This window comes from Phymastichus coffea, unplaced genomic scaffold, assembly GCF_024137745.1.
Source record: "Phymastichus coffea isolate CEN01 unplaced genomic scaffold, Cenicafe_Pcof_1.1 PCOF00115, whole genome shotgun sequence".
NCBI classification, from domain to species: domain Eukaryota; kingdom Metazoa; phylum Arthropoda; class Insecta; order Hymenoptera; family Eulophidae; genus Phymastichus; species Phymastichus coffea.
Window position 1 is genome coordinate 228573 of NW_026706926.1, and position 27309 is coordinate 255881.

At 43.0% G+C, this 27309-nt stretch overlaps 3 protein-coding genes across 8 annotated transcripts in view; 2 read left to right on the forward strand and 1 right to left on the reverse strand.

Annotated features, from left to right (window-relative positions):
• The window catches only part of LOC131670753 (RNA-binding protein Musashi homolog 2), a 55473-nt gene extending 35449 nt beyond the window's left edge, over window positions 1-20024 (forward strand). For 5 of the 6 annotated variants that reach the window (XM_058946641.1, XM_058946643.1, XM_058946644.1 and 2 more), the window contains 2 exons: window positions 9146-9428; window positions 10391-20024. In XM_058946641.1, coding sequence (XP_058802624.1) covers window positions 9146-9428; window positions 10391-11305 — 1198 coding nt within the window. In that variant the 3' untranslated portion in view covers window positions 11306-20024. Of the gene's footprint in view, window positions 1-3370; window positions 3695-9145; window positions 9429-10390 lie in introns of all 6 variants that reach the window. The other variant, XM_058946645.1, reaches the window with a different exon arrangement.
• Window positions 20025-21940: 1916 nt separating this feature from the next.
• Window positions 21941-26359, forward strand: LOC131670752 (dipeptidyl peptidase 9). The gene is made up of 10 exons (XM_058946639.1): window positions 21941-22369; window positions 22590-22724; window positions 22793-22955; window positions 23029-23270; window positions 23347-23658; window positions 23727-24013; window positions 24091-24419; window positions 24484-24735; window positions 24809-25081; window positions 25155-26359. Exons 1-10 carry the CDS (start codon window positions 22083-22085, stop codon window positions 25500-25502), a joined length of 2628 nt encoding a protein of 875 aa, XP_058802622.1. The 5' UTR covers window positions 21941-22082; the 3' UTR covers window positions 25503-26359.
• A 99-nt stretch (window positions 26360-26458) lies between these two features.
• On the reverse strand, window positions 26459-27284 carry LOC131670761 (large ribosomal subunit protein mL51). The gene is made up of 2 exons (XM_058946654.1): window positions 27156-27284; window positions 26459-26992 (listed from the first exon to the last, which is right to left on the reverse strand). The coding sequence occupies exon 2, from the start codon at window positions 26981-26983 to the stop codon at window positions 26501-26503; it is 483 nt and encodes a 160-aa protein (XP_058802637.1). The 5' UTR covers window positions 26984-26992; window positions 27156-27284; the 3' UTR covers window positions 26459-26500.
• Window positions 27285-27309: the final 25 nt, after the last annotated feature.

Sequence of the window (27309 nt, forward strand, 5' to 3'; positions counted from 1 at the left end):
GACTCGCCGCCAGGTGAAACGCTGATTCTCCGCGATCGACCAAACCTGGCGCGGCCTCATTCAATAATCAAGCGGGCGCCTAAGAGGCTCTCTCCGCTCGCTCGCGCTAACGGCCCATCAAATACGCTAAGCCGCTATGCCGGCGCTGCGATTAGGGATGCGTCGAACTTGTCACCGCCGCGACGGCGAGAAGCAGCCTAGTATATAAGCGGCTTACGCCCGGAGCTTCTGTGTGACCTCCCTCTGCCACTCCATCCCTCTCATCGATTACTTCAGCGGCGTGCTCCGAAAATAGAAAGACGGAGGAAAAAAAGAAAAAGGAAGAAGCGCGTGGCTCTGGCGCTCGTCGGGGCTTCGGGAAATAATGCACTTTACGCGAGCGGCCCGAGTAATCGAATTAGCCAGTTAGAAGCCAAAGCAAGGTTAAAGCCTCGCAAGCGTCGCTCGCAGGTAAATCTATCGCGGCGGAGGAGCGGCTTGCCCGGGGCTTCGTCGTCTTATCGCCGGACGAATTAACTCGCGCGGAGGCCGCGGCGGCAAAAACGTAATCGGCCCGGAAATACAATTTCGCCGGACCGCCGCGACGCGGAGCGCGGGCATATTATTGGAGCGGGTAGGGAAACGCCGATCGATCCCGCGCTGGCTGGCTGCGTCTCCGACGGAAAATTCGGCGCGCGCGCGCGATGCTTCGTCACGATAACGCGGCAACAGACGGGGGCACGAGGGTGGTGAACCCGCGGGGCCATCTCCGAGGCGAATCGGCGCGTCGTCTTCTTTTATTCATTATCGATCGTCTGGAAAACCGTACCACGCTGGCTCTCTCTCTCTCTCTCTCTCTCTCTCTCTCTCTCTCTCTCTCTCTCTCTCTCTCTCTCTCTCTCTCTCTCACTCTCTCTCTCTCTCTCTCTCTCTCTCTAAATCTTCTTACAGCGAGGCATCCCTGTCTCTCTTTCACTCCCCCGGGATACACATTGTCAATCGTTTCGCAGTTGCATTGAATTTTCACCGGACAAAAGTGCAATTCCTTAGGTAAACCATAGTCGATAAACTTTACGGTTCCCTCGCCTTAACAAATTATTTGACCTGCTCCTTGGAATTTTTTTACGTGGCCCGATTTTTACGTCGTGCCTTAAAAAAAGCCCCTTTGTTTTTCTGACGAGAAAAAGAAAGTACCGCGGAGATTGTTCTTTCGTTGCTGGGTGTGTTTGTCTGAATGTGTATGTGAGCTGCATTCCTCGAAAAGCAGTAAGTCTTAATCCCTGCAAACGTATAGCCGTCTGGATAGAGCGTTACGAGAAGCTGATATCAGTCGTGAATTCGTTGTAGATCCAAACGATCGTCGTGAGCGCGCAAACAATACGAGTCCGTTCGACTTGCCCGAGTTTCCTTAGCAAGGGCAGCAGCCTAAAACAAAGTGTTTCGTGCGTCCGAAGTTAGCAATCTTGAGAGGCGTTTGAGCCGTTGAAGACTTAGTAAAACGTTAGCGTTAGCCCGCGCGGGCTCGACGGATGCAGCACGAACAAACGCATGCGATATAAGTCGGAATGGACATGTTGATAAGCGCGAGCGCAGTAAATTGCGTGTTGTCAACCGTGGCTTAATAACACGTAGTAACTACCGTATAATGGTTGATTAGCTTGCAATACTTGGAGACTGTTGCACGCCTTACGTGTGTACAAACATCACGTACAATGTGCCGGTGAGCTGTGTACCTTGCGTTTGTGTATACCAACTCTCTGTTATCTTCCGTTAGCTAGATGGACAATTCTAACAATGTCAGTGGTGCTCCGTTGTTTGCAAAGTTGGTATATTCATATTTGCGGACACATCATTGAGTATTGGCCAATCGTATCTATATAATATATCCTCGTTCGTAACATATCGATACATGCATACATATTAACGAGTCTTGCTGAAGTAAAGTTTTCTTGCCTCCCACCCTGCAACTCTTTAACTCCTTTTACTAGTCGGTTAGGAACGTCCAGAGAAAATTTATATATATTTACGTCTATATATATATAACAGCGTTAGCATGCTCTGCTTGTACTACGTATACGTCAAAGTAGGTTTTCCGTAGGACAGCTATCTGTCTATATCTATATACACATGTAGCCACGTAACATATTGTGTCCAATTATGTGGTCCTCTGTGGTCTTTTTTCTTCTGTCCGTCTGTCCCTCCTCCCCCCCCCCCCCTCTCTCTCTCGCTCAGTCGCTCTCCATCATCGCGTGCCGACGGATTATCTAAGCGCCAATTGAACGTCAACGGGATAAATCTCGAGCAATAGACTGCGCTACGTGAAAGTACTCTGTTTACGGCTCGGGCAATTTTGCTGCCTGTCACGTACAGAAAAACCAGTATGAATTTGCAATTTTCGATGCTTGCTGCGTTGCTCTGCTGCGGTTCTCTCGTAAAACGTTCGCAAAAAGCTCCCAGATTGTAAAACAACACGACGCTTCGAGGAGAAACCGAGAGAGAGATAGAGAGAGAGAGAGAGAACGAGAAGGGTGGGAGGACGGGAGGAAGGGAGGAAGGGAAGGAGAGAGGAAAAAAGAGCGAGAAGGATGGTAGAGGGAAACGAAAGAAGCCTTATAAGCAGGCGTGTAAAGAAGGGCGAGAGTGTAGTTGAGTTAGTCTAGGCTTTTTATTTATGGTTTTCTTTTTCTTTTTTTTTTGTTCTTCACAGTACACAGTGCGCGAGAGAATTATACTACTCGTGTTGTTTATTCGTACTCGAGCGAAAGATTTTTCCAACCATGCTAATCGTGAAAGACCAAACTACTACCGTAGCATTATATATATTTGTTCCTCTGTCTTTCTCTCACTATCTCGTAACGACAAGCCCTGTCCATTTATATAGCAAATTTTCTCTTATATAGTCAAGGTGTTTTTTAACACTTATTTTGTTTATTTTATCTCACTTATGTATATACATGTACAAAGCGGTATAAAAGATTTGTCGTAATTATTAAATATATTTATCGTTAGATTTGATGGTAACCATATTGAGCGAACGTAAACATTATTTACTTAACACTTATTGACAATGCACGATGATTAAAAGCGAGATACATATATATATATATATTATTTTGTTGAGTTGTTTGATCGCATTTATATATTTATTCACACAGTAAAATGTAATTAACCAGTGCAGTGAGTTGATTTCGCGTTTCTTTCTATTATAGCTTGCAGTTTCGTATGTAACAATGTTTCTGTTTTTAATCTCTTTTGTTTTTTTTTTTCCATTACGTATCTATCTCACTCCATTATCACCATGAAAAAAATTAAATGAGTAAAGTAAAAAAACGTAACTGAATAAATCGTAAAAAAATTGTCTTTTTGTGCTCCTTCTAATGGTGTTTCGTAGGATCTCGAGAGGGCGCAGGAGCCGGAAGGGCCAATGTCGAGTAGCTTGGTCCTGTTTGTTAGGAAGGGAACACAACTGCGGCCGTGGGGACGATGGGGGTTAAACGAAAAAAAAGAAAAGCACGCATACTGAATGCTCGTCGTCCCCGGCAGTATCATGGCGATAAGCCTGTTCTCTCTGTGTCTCTCGCTTTCTGAAAGTCAGAGAAAATCAGAGCGAGAGCGTCGACTCGTTAACGCACACGACAGTGTCGGCCACAAATGTCTATGACGTCCGTCAGAGGACGAACGAACGAAAGCACATCCTACGAGAGCTAAAGCCAAGGTAATGTTTGCCATCTCTCTGTCTCTTAACCAACACTCACAGAAAACATTCCAATGATAACCGAGCAATCGAATGAAATAAAGTTCCTTTTATTTTTTTGTTTCTCACCGTTCATTACATTGTTATTTCTTTACTTTATCACTGCTTTCTGTATTTTCCTATATTATGTGTGTGTGTGTGTGTGTGTGTGTGTGTGTGTGTGCGTGTGTGTGCGCGCGCGCGTGTGTGTGTGTGTGTGTGTGTGTGTGTGTGTGTATGTATGTATGTATATATATATAAACCATGAGTGATCTTTGCCTTCGTTTTTTTTTTCTTTCATCAATGTTGTATGCCAGAGAAATTCAGAGACGAGTGGCATGACGAAGCTCAGAATGCAGATCCATCTATCAACCGATTCGAACGCGATGCATTCGAACTATTCTGAGTTTTGGATACCACCCAGTTAGCCTAGTCGAAGAATCTCTTAGTTCTCAACAATTCGATGCGCACCACTTAAAATCGCCTCTTATAGCAATACTCCCAATAGTCTATCCGTGTCGTGTAGGAACTGCGCGCGCTAAAAAAGAAGAAGCCGAAATCAAAGAAGGAGAAAAGCAGAATCCCAAAGAATAGCCAGTACTAGGTTGTAATCTGGGATATTGCGACGGCCAAAGCATTAGAGAATTAGATTTCAAGCAAACTATACGACTTGACTTGCTGCGTACGACGATCCTTCGTTTCAAAGACACAATCGTCCGGTGTCGCGTTAAAGGTTTCAGCTCGACCTGTAATCGGCTTAATTCCATCTCCCCCTCCAGCCGGTAATCAAATTTCTATTAGGGTATCGAATTGATACCCGTGCGGTTTCGTAACGACGCTCTCGCACAGAAAGAGCGGCGAGAACTTGCATATTGCACACCCAGTGCTGGCCGATTCTCACACGAAATACTCGTTAGCGTTTGTAATAACGTTTCCCATGACTATTCTGTACTCTGTGCTGCTATTGACCGGCAGTCTGGGCTTCGCGTTGCGGATTTTCAGCGCACGTGCGCACTTGCGAATCGATCATTTGCGTTTTTGCAGCCGACATTATCCTCCTCTACTCCGCCATCCCTGCACGGTCCCTGCCCCATCTCCTCCGCTGGAGCAGCATTCGAGACTGTTCTGGACTATTTTATTTAGGATATCGATCGAACGCGCGAATACATAATCTGCGCGAGGCTTAGCTATCCATTATTTGACTTTAATTAACGTTTCATTCGCTCTGCTTCGGTACATCAACCAGATTTTATCAAGCTCTCTACTTATCGTGATTTACTGTCGCATCGTGCTATTTAGCTAGATTGTTGGACTGGCAGACGTACAATTATTTTCGACAGATCAATATTTTACTTTGCCTCTGTCCCATCACGCTTCTTCACAAGTAGACTGTTCTATTATCAGCTGTTGGTATCTCCAGTCGGTAAGCTTGCCAGCTGATATGACGGATTTGCCAGTCTACTTTATCAGCAGTAGACAACGACAGATCATTGTTGTTTCCCTAAAAATAATTGTCACGCAACCTCACCACCGATACCATCTCATTGTTCAACTAGCTAACAATTCAACTGTCAAGCAACTATTATCTTCTAATTTTTACCTATTACTATCTTATCAAAAGCGTGGAGATACAGTTATTTCTATTTCGATAATATTTATATGTATGTCACACATTAGTTAATTACATTATTAATTTTAGTTTTTAAATAATTTCTAAGCTGCTACTGTACTAAGGTACATTATAATAAGGCGCTACATAAGCGTATAATTCTAGAACGAACGTTCAAAAATAGTACACTCAATTATCTATAATTACCATGGTGATATTTCAATCTAAACTAATCAAATATCGATGAAAAAACTTTTTGCGAGAAATTCGACATAATCACGATATTTTTTTAATCTATCGAAAGCTCTGCGGGATTGTTATCTGTGAGCCAAAGTTTTATGGGAAATAATCAATATTCCATCAAATATTGGACATGCTCTAAACATACAAATATTAGAATTGGGATATTTGATGGTTTAGAATGGAATGAAAGCGTGTTATATTTCAGAGGGTAAGTCATTTGATAAATAAAAAATAAGTACTATTATCGTGAGATTCGCATTTATTGAAGAAAAATTTGTATAAAAGTGATTTTATACAAATTTTACGGTTCGTCATAATGATGATGAGTGCAGCCTATGGCGCAATATATATCTATGCGAACTCGGCGGGAGAATTCGGCCAAAAAGGTAGAATGTCTAGGACACTCTGCGAGCGTGTACATGCTGCACATCGATTGGTCTGTCTAGAATCTAGGCTACTAATAGTAATCGAGGGAAAAAAATGTAGCGTCATGTTTAATTGCGTATACATATATATGTATTTTATTGGAAAAAGAATGTGCGAGTCTATCGTGTAGGCTTTATCAACACAATCTATATCATACTCTATATATAACCGACTATCACACTACAGACAAAAAAAGGTTTATATCAATGTGTTCCTATAAAAAGAAGCATATTGACAAGATTATGTATATATATATAAAAATAAGATACTTAAATAGCTACGGTGAAGATAATAATCATAGGTACGTCGGTTAGATTCAATCAATATATATATATACAATAGGGAAAAAAAAATTTTCAACTAAACAACGAATCGAAAGAAAAAGAAAAGAAAAAAACCGAAACATCTCTATCAATTGTCAATTCATCATCTGCACGTTACCCTGGCATTGTACACCCTTTGCTAGATGGTCCTGTCATATACACAACACACAAAGTTAGCACACTTGCAGCAGCAGCACGGTCGTTGTCATTGCCACTGCCATCGCGGCAGTGAGAGCTACTGGGGGTTGGTCGGATGTGTGTATATATATATAGATATATATGGAAAGAGTGAGAGAGAGAGTGAGAGAGAGAGAGAGAGAGAGAGAGAGAGAGAGAGAGAGAGAGAAGAGAGGGACGCTGTCGACATCTGAGCGCGGTGACCCGCACGACGACGACTGACTTGTGTGTGCTCTCTGTGGCCACCCCCCGCGCACGCGCGCACCCCTCACGTCGAACGACTGCCGGCGGCAGCAGTAGCAGCCTCCACTGCGAGCTCCGTGACGGAGATTATTATAACACAATTAATCCGCGAAAGCTTGGCTCGCGATCGACTAGCTATTCCGCGCGCGCAGATAGTCCGACGAGGAGACGAACCCTTATGACGACGGCGGCGGCGTTGTTTATCACTCGCGGAAGCTAATCGATACTAGTAGACGATGTCGGTCGGCTGTGCGCTTCGCGATCGATCGGAAAGCTTTGCGTTCGTACTCTCTCTCTCTCTCTCGCTCGCTCTCTTGCGACGTCGACGGCTGTAATTCTAACCTCCAGCTCTCTCTCTCTCTCTCTCTCTCTCTCTCTCTCTCTCTCTCTCTCTCTCTCTCTCTCTCTCTCTCTCTCTCTCTGGCTCCCTCTCTTGTTCTCTTTCTCTCGCATCGCACGCTATGCCAGCCAGCTCACATCAGCCTCCGCCCCACACCGAAAAAGGGAGGAGGAGAAGGAGGAGGAGGAGGAGGCAGGAGGTGGAGGACCGCGCCTTTATCGACTTTGCGTGTTTATCATCTGTCCGTGGTGGTCACCACCGCCGCTGCTCCCTGTGCGTTGAGCGAGCGTGAGTCGAGGACAATGTCCCGACACACCAGTAACTTTAGCTAAAGACGTACTGCTGTGACAGGACAATATTCCCGACTTCGCGCTTGAGGAGCTGTAGCTGGTCGAGGGTCGCTGCGGGGATGGCCGCTGCCGCTGACGTACTACGAGTCACACTCGCGAAAGCTCGAGCGAGACGAGAGAAACTGGCCGAGCGAGCGGGAGCCGCTGCGGTTGTGGTGCGTCCGGTCGGACGCTCGCGCAAGGACTAGCGACGAGCGGCCGCCGAGGCAGTGCGGCGGCGCGCGCGGAGCCGGAGCGAGAGAAAGAGAGAGAGAGAGAAAGCGCAACCCCCTAGGCCCCGCATATTGATCGCCGCGACTGCGCGCTCCAGCGCCACCCTCGTCCTGCCTGCCTCCTCCGGCACACGGAGGTGGAAGGCACCGCGCCAGCGATTCTTCGCGTACTTTGTACCGGCGGCGCGAGCCTCGCATATGGGTAGGGCTCTCTGCCCCCCATTGTTTCTCTCTCCCCCTCTTGATTGCGGGGCGGAAGGCCGAAAGGAGGAGGAAGATGAGGGGGGGGGGGGCAGGCCTAGCTGAGCTTCCGAGCGTAGGCCGTGGACGGGCGTGCGTGTGACTCTCACCTTGAGGTTGCGCGGATTTCGCAGGTCGAAGAACTGAGGCTTCGAGGGTATCTCCCAGCGCGGCAGACTGCCGCCCAACCTGCAACCAATACAGCGCACATGTAGCTGAACGCGGACGCGCCATTGATTAGGAGAGCGAGAGAGCCAACGTTTTTTCTCCGCGCTCACGTTCCCGCGCCTATACAGTCCCCAAGCTTTCCTTTGGGGGTTACGTACGCGAGGGGCACGCGAGAAAGGGAGAGAAGAGTATCGATTTTGGGGGATGAGAGGGGCTCTCTCTCTCTCTCTCTCTCTCTCTCTCTCTCTCTCTCTCTCTCTCTCTCTCTCTCTCTCTCTCTCTCTCTATAACGCGCGCGACTCGCCGTAGACGACGACGCGATGAGGACTTTCCGGGGACGTATGTGTGTCGAGGGATAAATCGCGCGTATGTGTGGCAGCGTGGCATTCTTCCGCGCGGCCACGGCCAGCGGTGTTATGCTTATATTTCCTCGAGGCGAGAGCGGCAAACCCAACGACCGATATGCCGTATTATCCGAGCCGCGCGCTTTTTTCGCTCTGATTTCATAGGGCACCCGATTTCCGCGTTGCCGTCATGCCGGGCAAAGTTAGCTTGACGAATTCGTTAGATCGGGGCGCGGGAAAGTTGGAAAACATAGGTCGACGTGTACGCAAACGTTTATCTTTGAGTTATGATAATCTGCGTCGTTAGGCGCGAGCGAGCGGCGACTTTAAGGCAATTATAAGTTTTCAGCCCTTGTTATTTCTTTGCACGGGGAGGCAAGGAAAACATTTGTTTCAACTTTTTCTCTTCTCTCTCTCTCTCTCTCGCTCGCTCTCTCGTGCCGTTACGCTCCGTAACTTTCGAATGCCTAATTGCGGCGATGACTGGCGCCAAATTGAAGGCAATCGTAGAATAGGAACGAGAGCGGGCGTACGACAAGTCTTACCGAACGTCTATCGTGGTGAAGAAAGTTCGATGCCACGCTACGATAGGCACCGCTGATAGGGTCACGAAGATGATCGCCCAAAGCGGCAGCGTCTGAAAAAGAAATATCAGCAACCTACAGTAGCGATAGGAAAAGCAAAGCAGCGATTAGCATAAGCATTATCGAAATTAAGGGAGTTGAGATGATACTGCAACGATCGGATAAATGTTTTAGCGCGGGTATGGAGGCGGCAGCAGCAGCCGCAGCAGCGGCCGCAGCCGCAGCGGCGAACGGCACGGCGAGCATCGAGCACGAGTTTCACAACAACCTGGTGCCGATAAATGGCAGTCACTCGAGCAGCTCCGGACGCAGTACTCCGAACAGTAGCGATCCGGCGCCGGGAAAGCTCTTCGTTGGTGGACTCTCATGGCAGACGAGCAGCGAGAAGCTTCGAGAGTACTTCGGCATGTTTGGCACCGTCACCGACGTACTCATCATGAAGGATCCCGTCACGCAGGTTGGTTCTCCTTTTTGTCGCCGTATTATTCGACATTACCGGGGAATATTCGCGCGTGGCTCGTTATCGCGGAGCATCAACTGAATTAATTTGAATAGCTGGCGAATTTATCGAACGTCGGTCGAGGGTGAGGGAGGGCGACGTGTTTATTTTAAAATTCAAGAGGGAAATTGAATTGAAAATTTGGTCGAGCGCGGCTGGATGTGCGAGCTCTTTTTTTCATTTGAAATAACAGGCGAGTGGGAATGAAAAATGTATTCTAAATTTACTTTGTATCGCTGCTCTGCTGGATGATTTTTCGTTTTCTTTTTCCTTTTTTCCTTTTTTCCCAAAATCACAGAATGTTTGCTCTGCTCGCGGGCATTAGTTCACTTTGAAATACGTACATTCGATTGGAGCAAATAACAGGCGCACTTACGATTGCTCGTGCTTATAATCAAATACATTATTTGTACTAGGGAGCGCGCGACGGGATACTGCTGTGCAAACGAACGTTTATTCTCGCATCGATAATTCCATCGAGAGCATTACTTGCGTTGACCTATCGGGAGAGCGGAATGCAATCGGACGCGAATCGGGTGACGTGAATCGGGCAAAGCCGTCGCGTCTCTTGCACAAACGCTTTCGCATAATAATTATTATCTTGGGCTGGCACCCTTTGTAAAAGTTGACGGCGAGCGAGAGGGAGAAGGCAACTTGTCGGGCTAATCGCGGACGCTGCCAGGACCCGCTAGTTCGTTTCGCGACAAAAGAGAGGCGAGCGAGGCTGCGTCGTTTGTTCTCAAACAAAAGTAGAGAATGACCGGCGGCTCGGTGGAAATCCGTAATTTAGCGTCCCCTCGCTGGGGAAATAATTTCCTCCGGCACAAGTTGGCCTCGCTGGCGCAAGGCGAGCGGCAATTAGCCGGCCGCCTCCTCGTTCTGCGCAGGCTGGAATAAAAACCCGTGGTTTCGAATTACAGCGCAGCCGTGGGTTCGGCTTCATCACGTTCGCCGAGCCGGGCAGCGTCGACAAGGTGCTCAAGTGCCCGATCCACACGCTCGACGGCAAAAAGATCGATCCGAAGCACGCCACCCCCAAGAACCGCGCCAAGCAGGCCAACCGCACCAAGAAGATCTTCGTGGGTGGCGTGTCGCAAGACACCTCCAGCGAGGAGGTGAAGGCCTACTTCAACCAGTTCGGCAAGGTGGAGGAGACGGTGATGTTGATGGACCAGCAGACCAAGCGCCACCGGGGCTTCGGCTTCGTGACCTTCGAGAACGAGGACGTGGTGGACCGAGTGTGCGAGATACACTTCCACACCATCAAGAACAAGAAGGTGGAGTGCAAGAAGGCCCAGCCGAAGGAGGCCGTGCAGCCGGGCGCGTTGGCCCTGGGCAAGCGCGTGGTGCTGGGCGCGCTGGGGGCGGTGCGCCTGGCCCCGCAGCCGGCGCTGCCCGTAGCCGGCGCGGCGGTGGCCTCGCAGCTCGTGGCCCAAGCGCAGGCACAGGCGCAAGTGCAGGCGGCCGCCGCGGCCGCGGCTGCGGCCCAGGTGCAGAGCGCCGTCGCGGGCTACGGCAAGCTGTTCGCCGCGCAGGGCTACCCGGGCTCGCCGCTCTCGGCCTACCGCTACGCCCCGTACCCGATCCCCGCGTCGGCGGCGGCGGCGGCGGCGGCGGTGGCCGCCGCGGCCGCGGCCACGCCCGGGGCCCAGGCCCTGCCGGCCAACCCGGCGGCGGCGCCGCAGGCGCCCGGCCAGCCCCAGGCCAACTCGCCGGCGGCGGCAGGCGTCGCGCCGCCCAACCCCTACCAGGGCTACTCGCTCACCAACGTCGACATGTCGAGCTTCCAGGGCGTCGACTGGGGCTCCATGTACGGCATGGGCATGTATGTCTAAGTCGCCCTCGGCGAGCGAGTCCCCAGTCATCCAGTAAGTACATCATTACCAAGCAGGACCAAGCTGACGAGCGCTCTCGTCTGGAGAGCGACCGAGCGACGGCAGAGAGACCGGGCGCCCGATCCGGCCCGCCCACACCCGCAGCCACACGCACGCCCACTCACACACACACACCCACACGCACACGCGTGCTCGCAGCGCAGCGCTCTCGGTCGCTGAGTCGTCTGTCTGACTATCTGTCTGACTATTTGTCTGTCTGTCTGTCTGTCTGTCTGTTTGTCTGTCTCCTCTGTTCTCCGCGAGCGCGCATTCGTGGCAACGCGCGGCAAGACTGTCTTCTTCTATGCGTTGCCGAAAGCTGCTCTCATCGCCGTACTTAACTCGCGTGCCACGATGCAGCCGCGCGCGTGCGGTAGGCCAAGGACTGGCGAGAGCCAGCGGCGTTCGACGCGCCGGACATTGTTCAACAGCGAAAACACACATCGTTTTATCGAGTAGTGCAAACAGCGCGTTAGGGTTCCTATAATTCCTATGTGTAATCTCCGACGACGACGACCCCCCTCCCCCCCTAGACATACCTTACTCTTTCCCCCTCTTGAATTGCGAAGAAACTTTTGATTTCTTTTATTTATTATTACTGCGCTGCTATAGTGCTGCTCTCTGATATTAGTACTGATATTATTATCGACCTTATACATAAGTATTATTAGTCGTATTATTTTGACATATCGTCGCGAGTTACGTATGTTACTGATAATATACTTAGAGCTAGCGCCCCTTCGTTCTCTTCCGCTGTTACGCGAAAATGCGAAGAACAGAGCGGCGCGCGAGAGTGGGAGTGTGCCCACGCGCGCGCGCACACATACACATATACTCACATCGGCAGGAGTACTTTTCTTCGTTTCCCCCGGCCACGCGTGTGATAAGTCCTCTCTCTCACGACGACAAGTCAAGACAGCGCGTCGTTACTTAAACACAGGCTCTCTCGTACACGTTTCGCAGTTCTCCCTCTCTCGCGCCGCTCCACCGCCGGACATTATTATGCCGTCGCAATATATAACAAAAAGCAGTCTTTTGTTCTTATTGCGCTTTTCGAGAAGCTTTTCTTCCTTACGCTCGTATGCGTATGCTCGAGTTTAAAGCTCTTAGGCAGTTATCGACTAGATGTAGTAAGGTTCAAATAGCTATTACGAGTACTTAGACACGTCGACGTTTTAATAATACCGTCACACTTCCGAGCGTCCGAAACCACTTTAACTTCTGTTCTGAATAATCTGTATGATTCGCTACCACCACTAGCCTTTTTCGATTTTTATGTCTCTTTTTCTACACACCGGCCTTTATATTTTTTGTATAACAAGTATTTGGAGAGAGATTTCTTGTAATGAAGATTTGTTCTTTTTTCTCTTTTTCATTTGTGACACCTAAAAAACAGACTCACTAATTGAATTAATAATTGTTTTTTCTCCTTTTGTTTGTCTATGTTTCATAGCATTGTGTAGTTTTTGAGATCTAACCATTATAGTATTAGTAGGATCTTCGGATCTTAGTTGCGAGAAGCATGTCGGTTTATTAAACAAATGAATTGTACATTCATTACCTTAACATCACTATCACTATCATTAGCCATATATATATTTTTTTTGTTTCTCCAAACATATATAATATACATAAACGCCTATTATTACTATTGTTGTTACAATTGTCAATACTTAATATGAACATGAATTTCTCTGGACTCTCACCTTTCTTACACATGAGATTACGAGGAAAAACTAAGGCAAAGCTAATAATTAAACGAGTTTCTAAGAAATTTGAACTTTCGAACGAATCGTTCGCTGTAATTAACGGAGATTGTATAACCGTAGTGATGCGAGAAGCGCATTAGACACGTAAGAGAAAAGAACAAACTGAACAACAAACAAGAACAATAAATGAGATTATTGAAGGAAAAAATGACGAAAAGCAACAAAAAAAAAAAATAAATAAAAGAAAATAAAATAAAAAAATGAAGCCGGCAGTGATAATGGGTTAGCAGGAGCACTACTTCAATGGGCGTTCCTTCACTATTTTGTAATTAATGCCATGTACTACTGTTCTCGCTAACCACTATACTGCTACTGCTGCCATTATTGTTGTAGTAGTTGTTGTGTAAAAAGAAAACTTCACCTTTTTACTATCATCATATCATTGTCATTGATTATAGTCAGGTCTACCAGCATCGCCATTTCTCTCACTAGCAGCACTACCACCGCATCATCATCATCATTATATGCATCATCATTAGAGCGTAGAGACGGTAGAGTGAGAATTGACATTTTAGACAAGTACGAGCTTGGGTGTGAGAAAGGGAGAAAGAGAGAATCATCTAATAATTAACGAATAACAATAATAAAAATGAGAAAATCATAGTAATAACGATAATTGCTGATAACGATAATTAACGATAACAATAATAATTCATGGAATGCGCCTGCCGATTAACGGTGAAGCCACACACGCACGGGGGAGATCGAAAGAGCTGTGTATGTGTGTATTGTAGTTGAAAGTCGATCGATAAGCTGTGACGTGCGTGTGTGTGCGTTGCAAGCGTGGATGAGAAACGGTGAAAGAAAGCAAGCGAGCTGAAAGAAACCAATTTTTCAGAGCGCAGCTCGAGATCGTTGATCGATAACAACAATAATATTGGGATTTGTCTGTCGTTTTCTTGATTTGTTTTCTTAGCGGCGACTCTCGCAGCTTCTTTTTTTTATTCACTGTGCGGAGAGCCGCCGATTATCAAGCTATTATAATATACGTAATACATACTTTGAGAAGTGCATGCATTTTTTCTGTATATTTTCAAATCTTCCGTAATCTATAGCTTCCGAAAGCAATAATCAATAGTAGTAATAATTAGTAGATAATACTTAGTGATACGATTGACAAAAGTTGGAGAGCAAGGCTGTAATTACTTATGGCCACCGCTAATTTGGTTGTATACACTGATCACGCTCAAGTTTTTTGAAACGTATACGGCAAAACAAGTGACTAATGGCTGCTATATTTATGGAGAAAGACAGTTTTGAGAGAGAGTAATTTTTTCGTAGACGTAAATAAACGTTGATAAGCAAAATGGAAAGGATGTTGAGTTGCGCGCATGTATGTAGCCTCCTGTGTTACGTATGGATGGAGATCTGTATTATTGACTCACTCACTTACAAATTAAAAGAGAAAAAAGCAAGTTAAAAAAAAAACGTCAAGTCCAAGCAATCACTCACTAACACCGATACCGATTAAAATGATAAACGTAATTTAGTTTAGTCGACATGCCTAGAGAAATTGCCAATAAAGTAGTTTAAAAACTTGTAGCTAACATGTTTGTGTATTTTCCTCGTATCTGTCACTTATATTACCTCTCATTTATCTCTTTTCGAAATAATTTTTGACTCCGCAGCCTCTTTGTCCCTGCCCCATGCTCCTCCTCTAATTGACATTGCCAAAGTAATAATTATTGTGTTGGTCTGTGTGTTTGCGATATTTACATATTATCTTTTTTTCTATACATATATCATTCCTCCTATTCTCGAAAACACTGTCCTACCTCATTTCTATCTCTCTATCTCTCTCTCTCTCTCTCTCTCTCTCTCTCTCTCTCTCTCTCTCTCTCTCTCTCTCTCTCTCTCTCTCTTTCTCTCTCTCTTTCTCTTTTTTCCTCTCTTTTTCTCTCTCTTTCTCTCTATTTTCGCCTTTTTCTTTCGATCCATTTTGTTTTCTCTCAATCCTATTCTTTGATTACTAGCATCTCTTGGATTTAAACGCACTGACTTGGAATGAGCATCGACACACGTACATACAACAGCCTTGGGATTGTTGAGAACTCGAGAGAGTTGAGCAGCCAGGTAAGGACACTTGAGACGAAAGAAAGTAACGACCAGTAGTGATTTTTTGGCTAGAACTGTTGAGATTTTTTATATCATAGTACAAGTCGTTTTAGTCTCTTAGTTATTATACGTATCTGCATTACATATATACTTCGCGCTTGTTATATATCAATATCAAAGGACACGAGAGTTTTTAATTAGACAACAACATTGTATATTATCTCTGTGTGTATATTTCTTGCAATATATTATTGGAAGTGGTTTTAGACAAATTTGCAAGTGTGACACACTGACCGACCCACCATAGAGAGCATCGCAACGCCAGAGCTGAGCGTCGCAATCGGCGAAGAAACTAATCATTAATAACGCATTCTAATGTTGCATATACAGAGGCGGGCTGTGAGAATGACGAAGTAGACACGAGTTAGAAGAGTTAGTGCCATTATTTTTGTCACTTGTGTGACTCGCTCTTCTTGTCTTGTTCTTGAGAGCTGGAACTCGTCGATTTTAGAGTATTAGACTAATCTGTGCCACGACGAAGCCAGTTTTCACGAACCCAACAAGAGATATGGACTTTTTGACGTTTGCTCAAAGACATTGATTCGGAAAGAAAAGACGATGGGTGAGGCCGGGACCGGTAGCTTGATTAAACCAATTTTTGCTTGTGTACTCGCTTGCTTGCTTGCTTGTATACTCGTTTTATACTTGACATATTTTTGAAATCATTAGCTATCTATACATATATCTTTTGTAAATGTCACTAATATAGTATCCTTTTTTTTTCTATTTTTTTTAAAGTTATTCTCCTGTCATCTCTGGTTTTTTGTAATTAATACGTGCCCAACAAAGAAATTGAAATTATTGCACGCTTTCGTACAACCTCATTTGTTCTGTTCTTTCTCACGCGATTTTTTTTTTTTTTTTTTTTTTTTCTTACGGCAGTGAAGACAACGAAGGGGCAAAAATGAAGGTTTTAACTTTTCTAATAAACAAAATGCATTTGTCAAAAAAACAAACAATTCACAAGTTGCTCGATAAAAGAGATGCCTTTTCTCGCGTAAGCGTGTCTAACTAAACTGGACCTTTTTACTATTTGCGCACGCGAAGAAATGTTGAAAAAAAGACGCGTCGCAAGGGTTTTTACTCGTAAAAAACGTAGTCAAAAAACGAACAAAAAAAAATAATCGCTGAGGGTTGGAATTGAGCGTGTGCATGTTTTATCTCTGTCTATCGTTATTAAAGGGACCCACGCGTACCGTACAATTTTTCAAAGTTATTAACATTTCAATAATGGTGAAATGATGAAAGAACGGCATCGTGTTCTTCCAAGCGAACGTAGCTAACGGTATACACGTATAGATATATTGTACGTCAAAATAATAATAATAATAATAATGATATTATTAATAATAATAATGAAAAAAGCAAAAAAATACATTAACACAATTACACTTTTCGAAGCGCGAATATAACAAATGAAGGTACTTAATTAAAAATAAAAATAAAAAAAAATAATAGGGTCGGTCTGTGACGCCGACCACTGCTATTCTTATTGCATACATTATTAAGTGCGAGATAAGCAATAACGTTGATTATATATTATGCGATATTAACTATAATGAGCGCGTCGGCGGCAACGTTAGTTGGTTTTAACAAAGAATCCCGTAATTGAGCCACGCGAGAAAGGGTGTTCGAGCTTTCGCGCTGAAGCTAATCGAAGCTGACACACACACACACACACTTGGTTTCGTTTGATTTCGTGCGAAAGAGAAAAGGGAGAAAAGGAAATTGAATTTTTTCCGTTGATCATTGTAATGCGCGAGTGCGATGTGCGTGAAGAAAGAAAAGTGCGTTCATTCAATTGCCGAGTATGCAAACAATGTTTAATCCCCGGATCAATTATGATATCTCTCTCTTAATGCGACTATAGGGACATAGTGCGCGCCTTCGATTATGACAATAAATTTAACGGGAGTGTGCATGTGTATGAGTGCGTCTTGCGAGAGAATTCGAACGAAGTAGAAAAGCAAAAGGTGACGTACGGAGAGAGTGCTTCCCCCGGTCGTACATAGACGGCAATGCGCATTGTACGCGAAAAGCGAACGCCCTTTCTCGGCTCAGCAATAACTCTATTGAGATGAAGAATTCCATTAGAAACGAGTCTAGTCCTCCCTGACCCCCTTACATACTCCCCCATCCTCGTTTTACGCGAAGAGGAAACCCCGTCGCGATGAATAAAAAGAAAGAGAGAGAGAGAGAGAGAGAGAGAGAGAGAGAGACGCGGAAGGAGGGGAACAGGCAGAAAGGAGCGCAGTGTACTTAATTCCGAATCAAAATGGCACGCGTGGGACACGCCGGATGAAAAATGCAATGCAACTCCCGCGCACGTCTACGCCGGTGCAAGCTTTTAATCTAGTCTCGGACGCCACGCGTCGCTCGAATTCTTGGCATGCATTTATCCCTGCTGGCGCTCCCGCCTCGGATTTCGTTCCTTCGAAAAATCTTTGCTCAAGCTTCGAGAGGAATCTTCGTCGCGAAGCTTTCGGAATTGTTTGAAAAATCTTAGCAATAAAAAAATTAAATCAAACACATATATATATATATATATATATATATCTCGGCGAGCTTTAGTACTGTTTGGGCGAAGCTTTCGCGGAGCTAATACGTAACGTATGTTTTCTGCGAGCATTTAATTAACTTGATTGAAGAATCGATGCGAACGGTCGTTCGGCGCGCTTGGTCTCTACCCTCCCTCCTGTTCTCGGCCCTCGCCCTACTGTAAATATGGAATTCGTGCAGGGCGAGGGTGTGTCTAGTCTTGGCGGATAACTCGCGCGAATCGCTCTATCGTATCTTCCTATACATATATATATATATATATATATATATATATAACGTGCGTGTCATGATGGACGCTGCTACCTACCTACCCTTCTCGCTCGCTCTCTCTTCCTCTTCTAGTTCGCGCGAGTGAACAGCTATTCAGGCTGTGAGTAGAGAGAAGAAAAATATACACAGACACATACATACACACAGAAAATAAAAATGGAGCGTACGCGCGCGAGTTTTGCGTGCGCGCAAAAAAATTAAAGTATAAGATAAGCTTAATTAATTGAAAGGCGACCACTTGAATCACTACTCTGTAAATATTATATTATACATATACATATGATTGCAATTATATATAAATATATTATATATAAATATCGTATGCGCATGCATATCGTAATTTTTAAGGAACAATACGTACTCGTACACGTATATTTTTTCAATCTCATTCCAATGACGACTGTTTTGATCGCGCGTTCGCGAGGTTGATTAATTATATTAAATATATATATCCCTAAGTAAACAAAAGGACGAGGAAAGATCGAGGGAGAAGGACGGCGAGTTTCCTTCGGTGCAGCCACACCATAACTTGGATGAGTTATTTGCGATGGACTGTTTTTGTACAAAACGTGTGGCGCGTCACGAACGGATGACGAAAAAAAGCAAACAACACGACAAGAGAATTCCGAGCAGAAATAGGCAATTCGCATGCATACTTATAGAGCTCTAGATTCGCGATCAGTGATATGCGTGAATCGTATCAAAAACGATGTATTATAATGACATATCAATATAAGAGGTCTGCAGTTGCTGACGAAGAGGCAAGAGGATTACGCGATATATAAGGAAGTTTTAACGAGAAAATAAAGTAGACAAACAAAAAGTGAATCTTAGACGAGTTTTTAGGCTCTTTATATAGCTAGGAGATCGACGATTATTCCACTCGTGTCCTTTTTACTTTCATTATCAATCTCGTAATCGCGACACCTATGATATTACATAAGTTTTATTTATAAGCTTTATTTATTTAATTTATTTATTTGTGCAAAACTCTTATTTATATAAAAATATACGCGTATATTAACAATTGTTGGAATAATAAAGTGTCAATCATTCGGAAGGATAAGCAAAACTTGCAATTGTATTGTCAATGATATATTAAAGTGATGATGATCAATTATACTTTTGTAGTGGAAGAGCTAAGAGATCTCAGCCTTTATAAAGTGACATTACTTAGACGTTGAGTAGTCAGAAACTTGTATGCGACTTTATGTAATGAGTTTAATCCGTTTCATTTAAATAACCATATCGTTAGTGTCATACAACGAGCGCCTTAACATATGCAAGATGAAGAAAAGAAACGAGAAGAAAAAAATAATGACCGAACAAATTTAAATGCAATTTTAGCCCTATAAATTTATAGGATATGAATCTAACATTACTAAAAAAAGAGAGAATGAATAAATATAAAAGTGATGATGGATCAATAACCAGACGTATACATACATATATATATATATCTCTCTCTCTTTCATGTATACACACTAAACTACCTTGAGACCATTTAGACTACTCGAGAGTGTATGCTACTCGTACTCAACTTTTTACGTTTCTTTCATTCGATTATTACCACTCATGGAAATGTGATATTGATTATTCGATAACACTATTTACCCATTAAAATTGTATTATAATGTTTGACTTATTGTCCACCTTATCCTTCCCGAACCTCGTTTACATTCCACTTTCTGATCCTAATTGTTTAATTTTAGAAACATTAGCATTACAAATGTATTAACTCAGCTGTAAGAATAAATTTTATAATAGTAAAGTAAAAGTATATAATCAAGATTAGATGAAGATTATAATCATTGAACTAGAGCAGATAATTGCAAATATTTTTCAGTAGTACAAAACTTATATATACATACGCATAACAGTTTTAGACACTTTATTTATTATTCTAACGTCATTTTAATTATCGTTGTATTACTTAATACAGAACAAGTCATTTTGATTAAGAATTATATTTGTATAAGTAATAAATTTTATTGAAAAATATAAACATTGCACGATTTAGTTTATTATTTTATGGAATAATGCCTCGAGAGGAGTAATTTGGCCGCAGATTCGTCGCGCCCACATCGACAAGGTACGTAAGACTATATATATTTTCGATCGATTGACGGCGTTGCAGTAAGATCGAAAGTATTTCAAGTTTTTATGTTGTTAATGAACTTTAGCAGTCGGTTATTAATGTGGTGTAATCAGTAAGAGTGCTTGTGTTTCCAGTGGAAATAGTCGTTGAAATGTTGCCAGTAGCTCGAATAGAATCGATTGACCACATCGTTAGCATCCATAACCATAGAAACTTAGCGAATTAATTGAGGAGGTTCCTGGCTATGAACGTAGATCAATGTTTACTTCTGCAAGCTATCTCTCATAACACCACTGGTGCAAATATCAATTCGCGTAACAAACTGGTTATTTCTTAATTTTTAACTGTACCCACAACGCTTTCAACCAAAACCATCGCGCAACTGGTTCAGAGATAGTCTGACAAAGCTTCTCTCTCTCTATCTCTATCTCTATCTCTATCTCTATCTCTATCTCTATCTCTATTTCTCCCTCAGTCAAAGAGTCAAAGTAGGGCATCCTGGCGAATCTCCGCAAGTGTCTTTGACTCGGAAATTCGCTGTGCTCATTACGATTCACGCGAGTCGGAGACTTATCGGAACACCGTTGTTGTTATTGTTGTCGTCGTCGTCGTCGTCTAGCCCCCCTCACGATTTTGCAAGTGAAATACAAAGGCGAAGCCAATCGGCGCTGCCAGCGAGCAACGCGCATAAAAAAGTATAAAGTAACAGCCTCGATCGAGCGAGAGCCGAGAGAAAAACGACGCGCGCGAAAGCTATCCATCGCTCAAAGCGGAGATAAATAAAGGGCGCCATCCTCTCGGCTTTAAATCATTAAAATCATTCTGTTTGCCCGTTCCGATGGAGCGCGAGAGACTTGCTCCTTTCTCGTTGAATATTTCAAGGCGAAAACTTAGAAGACGCGGGATTTGAATAATCCATTTGCCGCTACGCGACTAACCTCGTAGTGGAGCTTAAAAAGCCGTTTTTTCGTGAAGAGGCCCCATTTGAAGTAACTCCAGAAGTCGAATTTCTCGTGTTTCAAGCAATGCGGTTTCGAGTTCATTGCGGCGCGACTATTTTTTTCTTTTTTGGGTTAAATTTGTCAATCAATGCGAGACAGGCGTTTGCAATTGTTCAGAGTAGGATTTGTCGGTACGCACCGAACGAAACAATCGCTTCATGAGAGCACGAATCCATTTGAGAGCCACTGGTCAAGGTAGGGACGTGGCAATCAAACGGCAGACGTTAGCGCGAGGTAACAAGCGCGCGTCGCGCGGTCTCGTCCGTTTTCTTTCTTGAAAGAACGATTTGAATGTTTGACGTCAATACGCGATCGAAATTCAGCTTCTGTTCGCATGGGAAAATTCATGCACGTCTCCACTGCAAGTCAGACAAGCAAAAAACAAAAATAACGCAATCACGCAAAAGGTATAGTGACGCAACCGAGCCAACGAAACTCGGTATTATCTTGGCAAAAGTCTCATGTGCACGTTACGTGCTATTTATTATCTTGCGGCAACGGAAAAAAGCTGCTGCTCTGGAGGATTCTCGTTCACGCGTTCTGTCACATATACGCAAATACTTATGTACATAAAGCTTGCGGAAAAAGCGTGTTGTCATGCTGTCGATCGGCGCGCGCACCTTTTGCCGAATTCCATTTTGAGGTGCCAGTCAGATAACAGAATGAGGAGCACTCTCAAAAAAGTATAATGCGGCTGTCTGGCCCGCGAGGCGACCCGCAAGTAGAGAAAGTGAAAGTCGCCGCGCTGCTTCTGCTCTCCCTCTCTTTCTCTCTACTCTCGCGCTCCCCGCTGCTGGCTCATACCTAACCTAAAAATAAAGCTCTTGCGGGGGTTGCAGAGGACGATGTCGCCGCGGCAACACCCGGGTATGACATAATCGGCAATCATTCGGTGTACGACGTCTACAGCGGCAAAGACGACAAGAATGGCTGAGTCATTGCTCAACGTTGGCTCGTTACCGCTAAGATCCCATTGGGCCGACGAGCAACAACAGCAGCATCAGCAGCAACAAGAGTCGAAGAACGCCAGCAACAATGACTCGGAACAGAGTAGCGGAGACAGCAGCGACGAGATTAGCCACGACTTTGGTTGCAAACCTAAAAGTTGGAACGAGCTGAGGGGCGTCGTTAGCGATCTCCGAAGGCGTATGTCCGGCATGTCCGCAGGCTCAGTACCTGGCTCCATCACCTTCAGGTCCTTGCCCGACGGAAGGTATTTTTCCACTGCTTACATTTGACTTTTCGCGCGCTACCAAACTAACGTCTGTCAATCGCTTTCGGCATTTGGTAATTTCGTCAGGGAATTTCCATGAACTGAGGCGTTCGGAAACCATCTGTTGACCTACAATTTGAAAACATTGCTAGTGACGAGAATTTATGGCATCGTGTTAAGTAATTGGAAACGGCCAATAATGTAGCTCTATTTCTTGCAGGATAAGAATATATTTCTTGAGCACACCAAGTAATGGCTGGGAGACAACACTTTTATACGTAGATGTAGCTCATTCGGATCATGCCAATGGCTACCGCTTGCAGTGGCAACCTGTTATAGAAGCTAACTTTCAGAGGTAGGTGTTTGTGTTGTGTTGATTACTAACAATAGACAAGTTGCTGTAATATCTACTATAACTTTTAGTATCTCCAGTGTCAATCAATTGTCCAAGGAAGAGCAGTTGCTCTCAGAGAGAAAAAGACTAGTGACGTGGGGTATAACCAGTTATGAAATACATCCAGATAGTGGAAAATTAGTCTTTCCTGCAGCAAGCAGTCTATATCAATGTGTAGACAGTGGTTTTGTGGTAAATAATCTAATTACATCTCATACACAATTAATACTGAAATTCTATTTCATAATTTGATGTTTTTTTGTAGTCTGGACCTCTTTTTCCATCTGAGCTTAGAATGTCTACTTCTGGTGCAAAATTATGTCCACAAATATGTCCTTGGAATAATGCCTTAGTTGCTCACACATGTGCTGGAGATATACACTTGTCTCATAGCATTACAGGATCCTCAGTAAGATTGACGCATGCCAGAAAAGGTGGCAAAAGTTTAGCTGACGACCCCCTAAGCGCTGGAACGCCTTCATATGTAATGCAAGAAGAATTTACAAGGTAATTTATGAAATTTCCCTTGATTTCTTTTAGTAGAGTTCATTCAGAAAAAATTCAATTACAATTTTGTTTTTAGGTATATAGGTTATTGGTGGCAACCCAAGTCTCCTGATGGTATTTACAGGATAGTCTACGAAGAGGTAGATGAAAGTGATGTGAAAATATTTTGCTTTCCATCATCAGAAGGCTCTCATGATGTTGATGAATTCCGATTTCCTCGAGCCGGCACGCAAAATGCGAAAAGTAATTTGAAACTGGTGCAATTCAAAGTGACAGAATCGTCACAAATCATCGATGTAGAAACCCTTGAACTTCAGTATCCATTGCAGCATATGTTCCCGTGGATGGAATATCTGGTCAGAGTTGGTTGGATGCGAGATGGTCGACAGTGAGTAAATTTTACATTTTTTAATAATCATTGAATGGTTGTATTGATTTTGTTGTTGTATTTTTTAGCATATGGCTTCAATTATTAGATAGAAAGCAGCAAAGACTGGAGTTAGTTCTACTATCAGTAGATAACTTTTGTGAACCTCCACCAAATGTATACAATTCAGAAAATCATTTTACTCCATCCTCGGCGTCCGTACAGGTGATCTATTCGGAAACCAGTCAACACTGGATAAATGTTAATGACTTGCTCCATTTCCTGCCATCAGACGATCCAACAGAAATAAAATTCATTTGGGGCAGCGAAGAGACTAATTTTAGACACCTGTATCTTATTACAGCTAGCATAGCTGGTAAGACGATGATATTTTCAAATAGTTTTTCTTATTATGAATAATGAATAGTCAATGAAGCTTTGTTTGATGTTTAGGTTCTGGAAATGAAGTCGAAGAAACTTTGGATCGATTGGATAGCGCATTTATGCAACCACGTATATTATCGAAAGTAGCTCTAACACAAGGTGACTGGGAAGTTCTTGGACGAGAAATATGGGTAGACGAAGCCAACTCAATTGTTTATTTTGTTGGCCTAAGAGAAGGCCCGTTGGAACAACATGTTTACGCCGTATCCCTTCACCGTCCATTAGAAATTAGATTACTCACAAGGCCCGGTTACAGCTACAATAACGTGTATTTTAACAAAGAATGTGCGATGATGGTGGCTGTATACAGTTCGATAAAAACCTTGCCCGCGTGCCAAGTATGTGAAATACTTTGAAGTTGATATTTTTAATTTGAATTAATACTCTATTGTTTTATTTTAGGTATTCCGAATATCGCAATCTGATTGGACAGTGGAAAATATATCTCTTACACCTGTTGGATTTTTACTTGAACCATCGACACCAGAGTCGGATCTGTTTGCTCCGGAAATTTTCTCACGCAAAATTTCTTCAGGAGATCTGATATACTCGATGATATTCAAACCGCATAATTTCAAGCCTGGAACAAAGTATCCGACTGTTTTAAATGTTTATGGTGGTCCTGAGGTTCAGTTAGTGTCCAATACGTTCAAGGTATAACTATTTTATTCACCAAATCAAGATCTATTTTGATTATCTTATTTAACTAATGATATCGTTATTTCAGGGAATGAGGCATCTCAGAATGCACATGTTGGCAGCGCAGGGTTACTGCGTGGTATCCATCGATTCGCGAGGTTCTCATCATCGAGGAATTGCATTTGAAAGTCATTTGCAACGGAAAATGGGAACTGTAGAGCTGGTTGATCAAGTTGAAATCCTTCGCTGGCTGGCCGAGACGACTGGTTACATCGATTTGAGTCGTGTCGCAATTCACGGTTGGTCTTATGGAGGCTATTTGAGCTTGATGGGTTTAATTCAGTACCCCGATGTGTTCAAGGTATTATTGTAACATGAAATTTATTTTTTCGTTAGATTTTTTACAAATGAATTATCAACTGATGAATTTTCAGGTATCCATTGCCGGCGCTCCCGTAACATCTTGGTATTTTTACGACACAGGCTACACGGAGCGGTACATGGATCTACCTCAAAACAACGTTCATGGCTACGTTAACGGTTCGGTTTTGACCTACGTCAATAAATTTCCCGATGAAGAGAATCGTTTATTGATCATTCATGGATTGATAGATGAGAATGTTCACTTCTTTCACACCAGTCAGTTAGTTAATGCTCTTGTGAAGACTGGCAAGCCATATCAGCTGCAAGTTTACCCTAATGAGAGGCATAGTCTCCGAAGTTTAGATGCTAGTAAACATTACGAGACAACTCTTCTCTCATTTTTACAAAATCATCTATAAATGTTCGATAGCATCACCTTATACGTACAGTCCAACCCCTCCTTTGAATTTGTAAAATTTTTGATGAATAAGGAAGACAAAGCGAGAGAAAGGGTGAAAGTGAGAGAGATACGAGCAACATTGTTGTTATGCTAAGCAATGAAAGTAACTGCCGGAAATTTATGTACATAGAATTTGAATATTGAAATATTCAATTTTAGTTTTTCTTCAACTAATCGTCGTAAAACGAACGATTGGTAGATTCTAATCCAAGACGAGATTTCTTTTTTAAAGACTTAACAGTATTACTTATATAATATAAAAAAAACTTTTTAATAAAAATCTTGCAGCAATGTAGACTTATAAATTGGTTTTCTTTGACAGCATTTAGCTGATGATTTTAACAAGACTTTGCTTTTGTAACAATGTCAAAAGTTTTCTCGTCAATGTTTATTAAGTGTGGTGGTTGAAATTCTAATTTTTTTAATTGTAAATTGCCTGAAATGATGATAGGCTCTAAATAAAATATGTTAGCCTTTAAAATTGTGTAAACGAGCCCGTTGGTTTTTAAAATGACAATGGACAATACTCGCAAAACTCTGTACAATACATTTATACATAATATAACACTAAGATCATTGACTTTTTTTAATGTCTTTTCCAATTGTACTTATTTGCAATTTTCGTGTAAACATATGTGCGTGCGATCTAATGATTTATAATATTTTTATGTTAAACTTAATATATGTAATTGCAAGTAACTAATATTTTTTATGACAATGATAATTCATAATCAAAGTATTTTTTTTGAAAGAGGCAAACATTTGTTGCATTTTTGTGATCGACAGATATCTAACGTGGTTGGTTAAGTATGATTTATAATCAATAAACCTCATATTTTATGAAATGTGTTTGGAATTTTTTCCTTTGCCGCTATCTAAAAAACAATTAATGCAGTCCCAAAAAAATCAAGAGTATTTTCAAAGTTAAGCTATTTTATTCAGACATTTAAATATATTTTATTTATTACTGTAAAAAGTTTTAGTTTTTCGGTTCATAAATTTATAAAGATAACGTATACGCTTTTCTAGTTCCTTCCACTTTGTAGGTCTAGCCAGAGGGTATACACCACGTTTTAACATTTGTCTTTTTTTCAACAAAACATGATATTCAGTTCCTTTCACTCCTCTAAGCCAAGCGGGAACGTTGTACATTATTTTTGTAACTTTTATTGGTTCCTCAGCAAGAATATCAATGTAATTATTGATACCAAATAATGCTTTTCTTTGAGTCCAGGCATTTTTTGGACGATATATTGGTAACTCAATTACTGGCTTGTTTCCACCAGTATGAGCCAAAGTACCTGTCTGATCAATTGGATCTTTGTATCCATATCGCCTCACTATTCTTGGCCGGTCGGCCCAATATCGAAAGCGAACTGCTGTGATTTGAGGCACCCACGCTTTCCAAGCAGTTGATACAAAACTCGTCAAGCTGGACATTACGTATATCTACAAATATAAATGTAGGCACTATTGTAGTAACGCAATCTTTGAAAATGTCATTGTTAAAATCTTTCGGTACATAACATAACTTTAACCTCAAAATAATTTGCTTCGATAAACCGTTATAAATTACGAGTTTAGTCATGGATATACTAACACAACAACTTACATTTTGTGTGATCTTCTAAAACTTATCAAAAATTGCTATCAGCAAATTGGATATCACATAATCCTTCTACGAAATAATCAATAAAATATTTATCAGCAATGCACACACACGAGTTGTCCATCATTCGCCATATTAGAAAAACGTCTAGCAGAAG

Coding starts and splice junctions, on each gene's coding strand:
- LOC131670752 (XM_058946639.1), top strand. CDS start 22,083: ATGGCTGAGTCATTGCTCAACGTTGGCTCGTTACCGCTAAGATCCCAT. Junction 24,420..24,483: donor AAACCTTGCCCGCGTGCCAA/GTATGTGAAATA, acceptor GTTTTATTTTAG/GTATTCCGAATATCGCAATC. Junction 25,082..25,154: donor AGTACCCCGATGTGTTCAAG/GTATTATTGTAA, acceptor ATGAATTTTCAG/GTATCCATTGCCGGCGCTCC.
- LOC131670761 (XM_058946654.1), bottom strand. CDS start 26,983: ATGTCCAGCTTGACGAGTTTTGTATCAACTGCTTGGAAAGCGTGGGTG.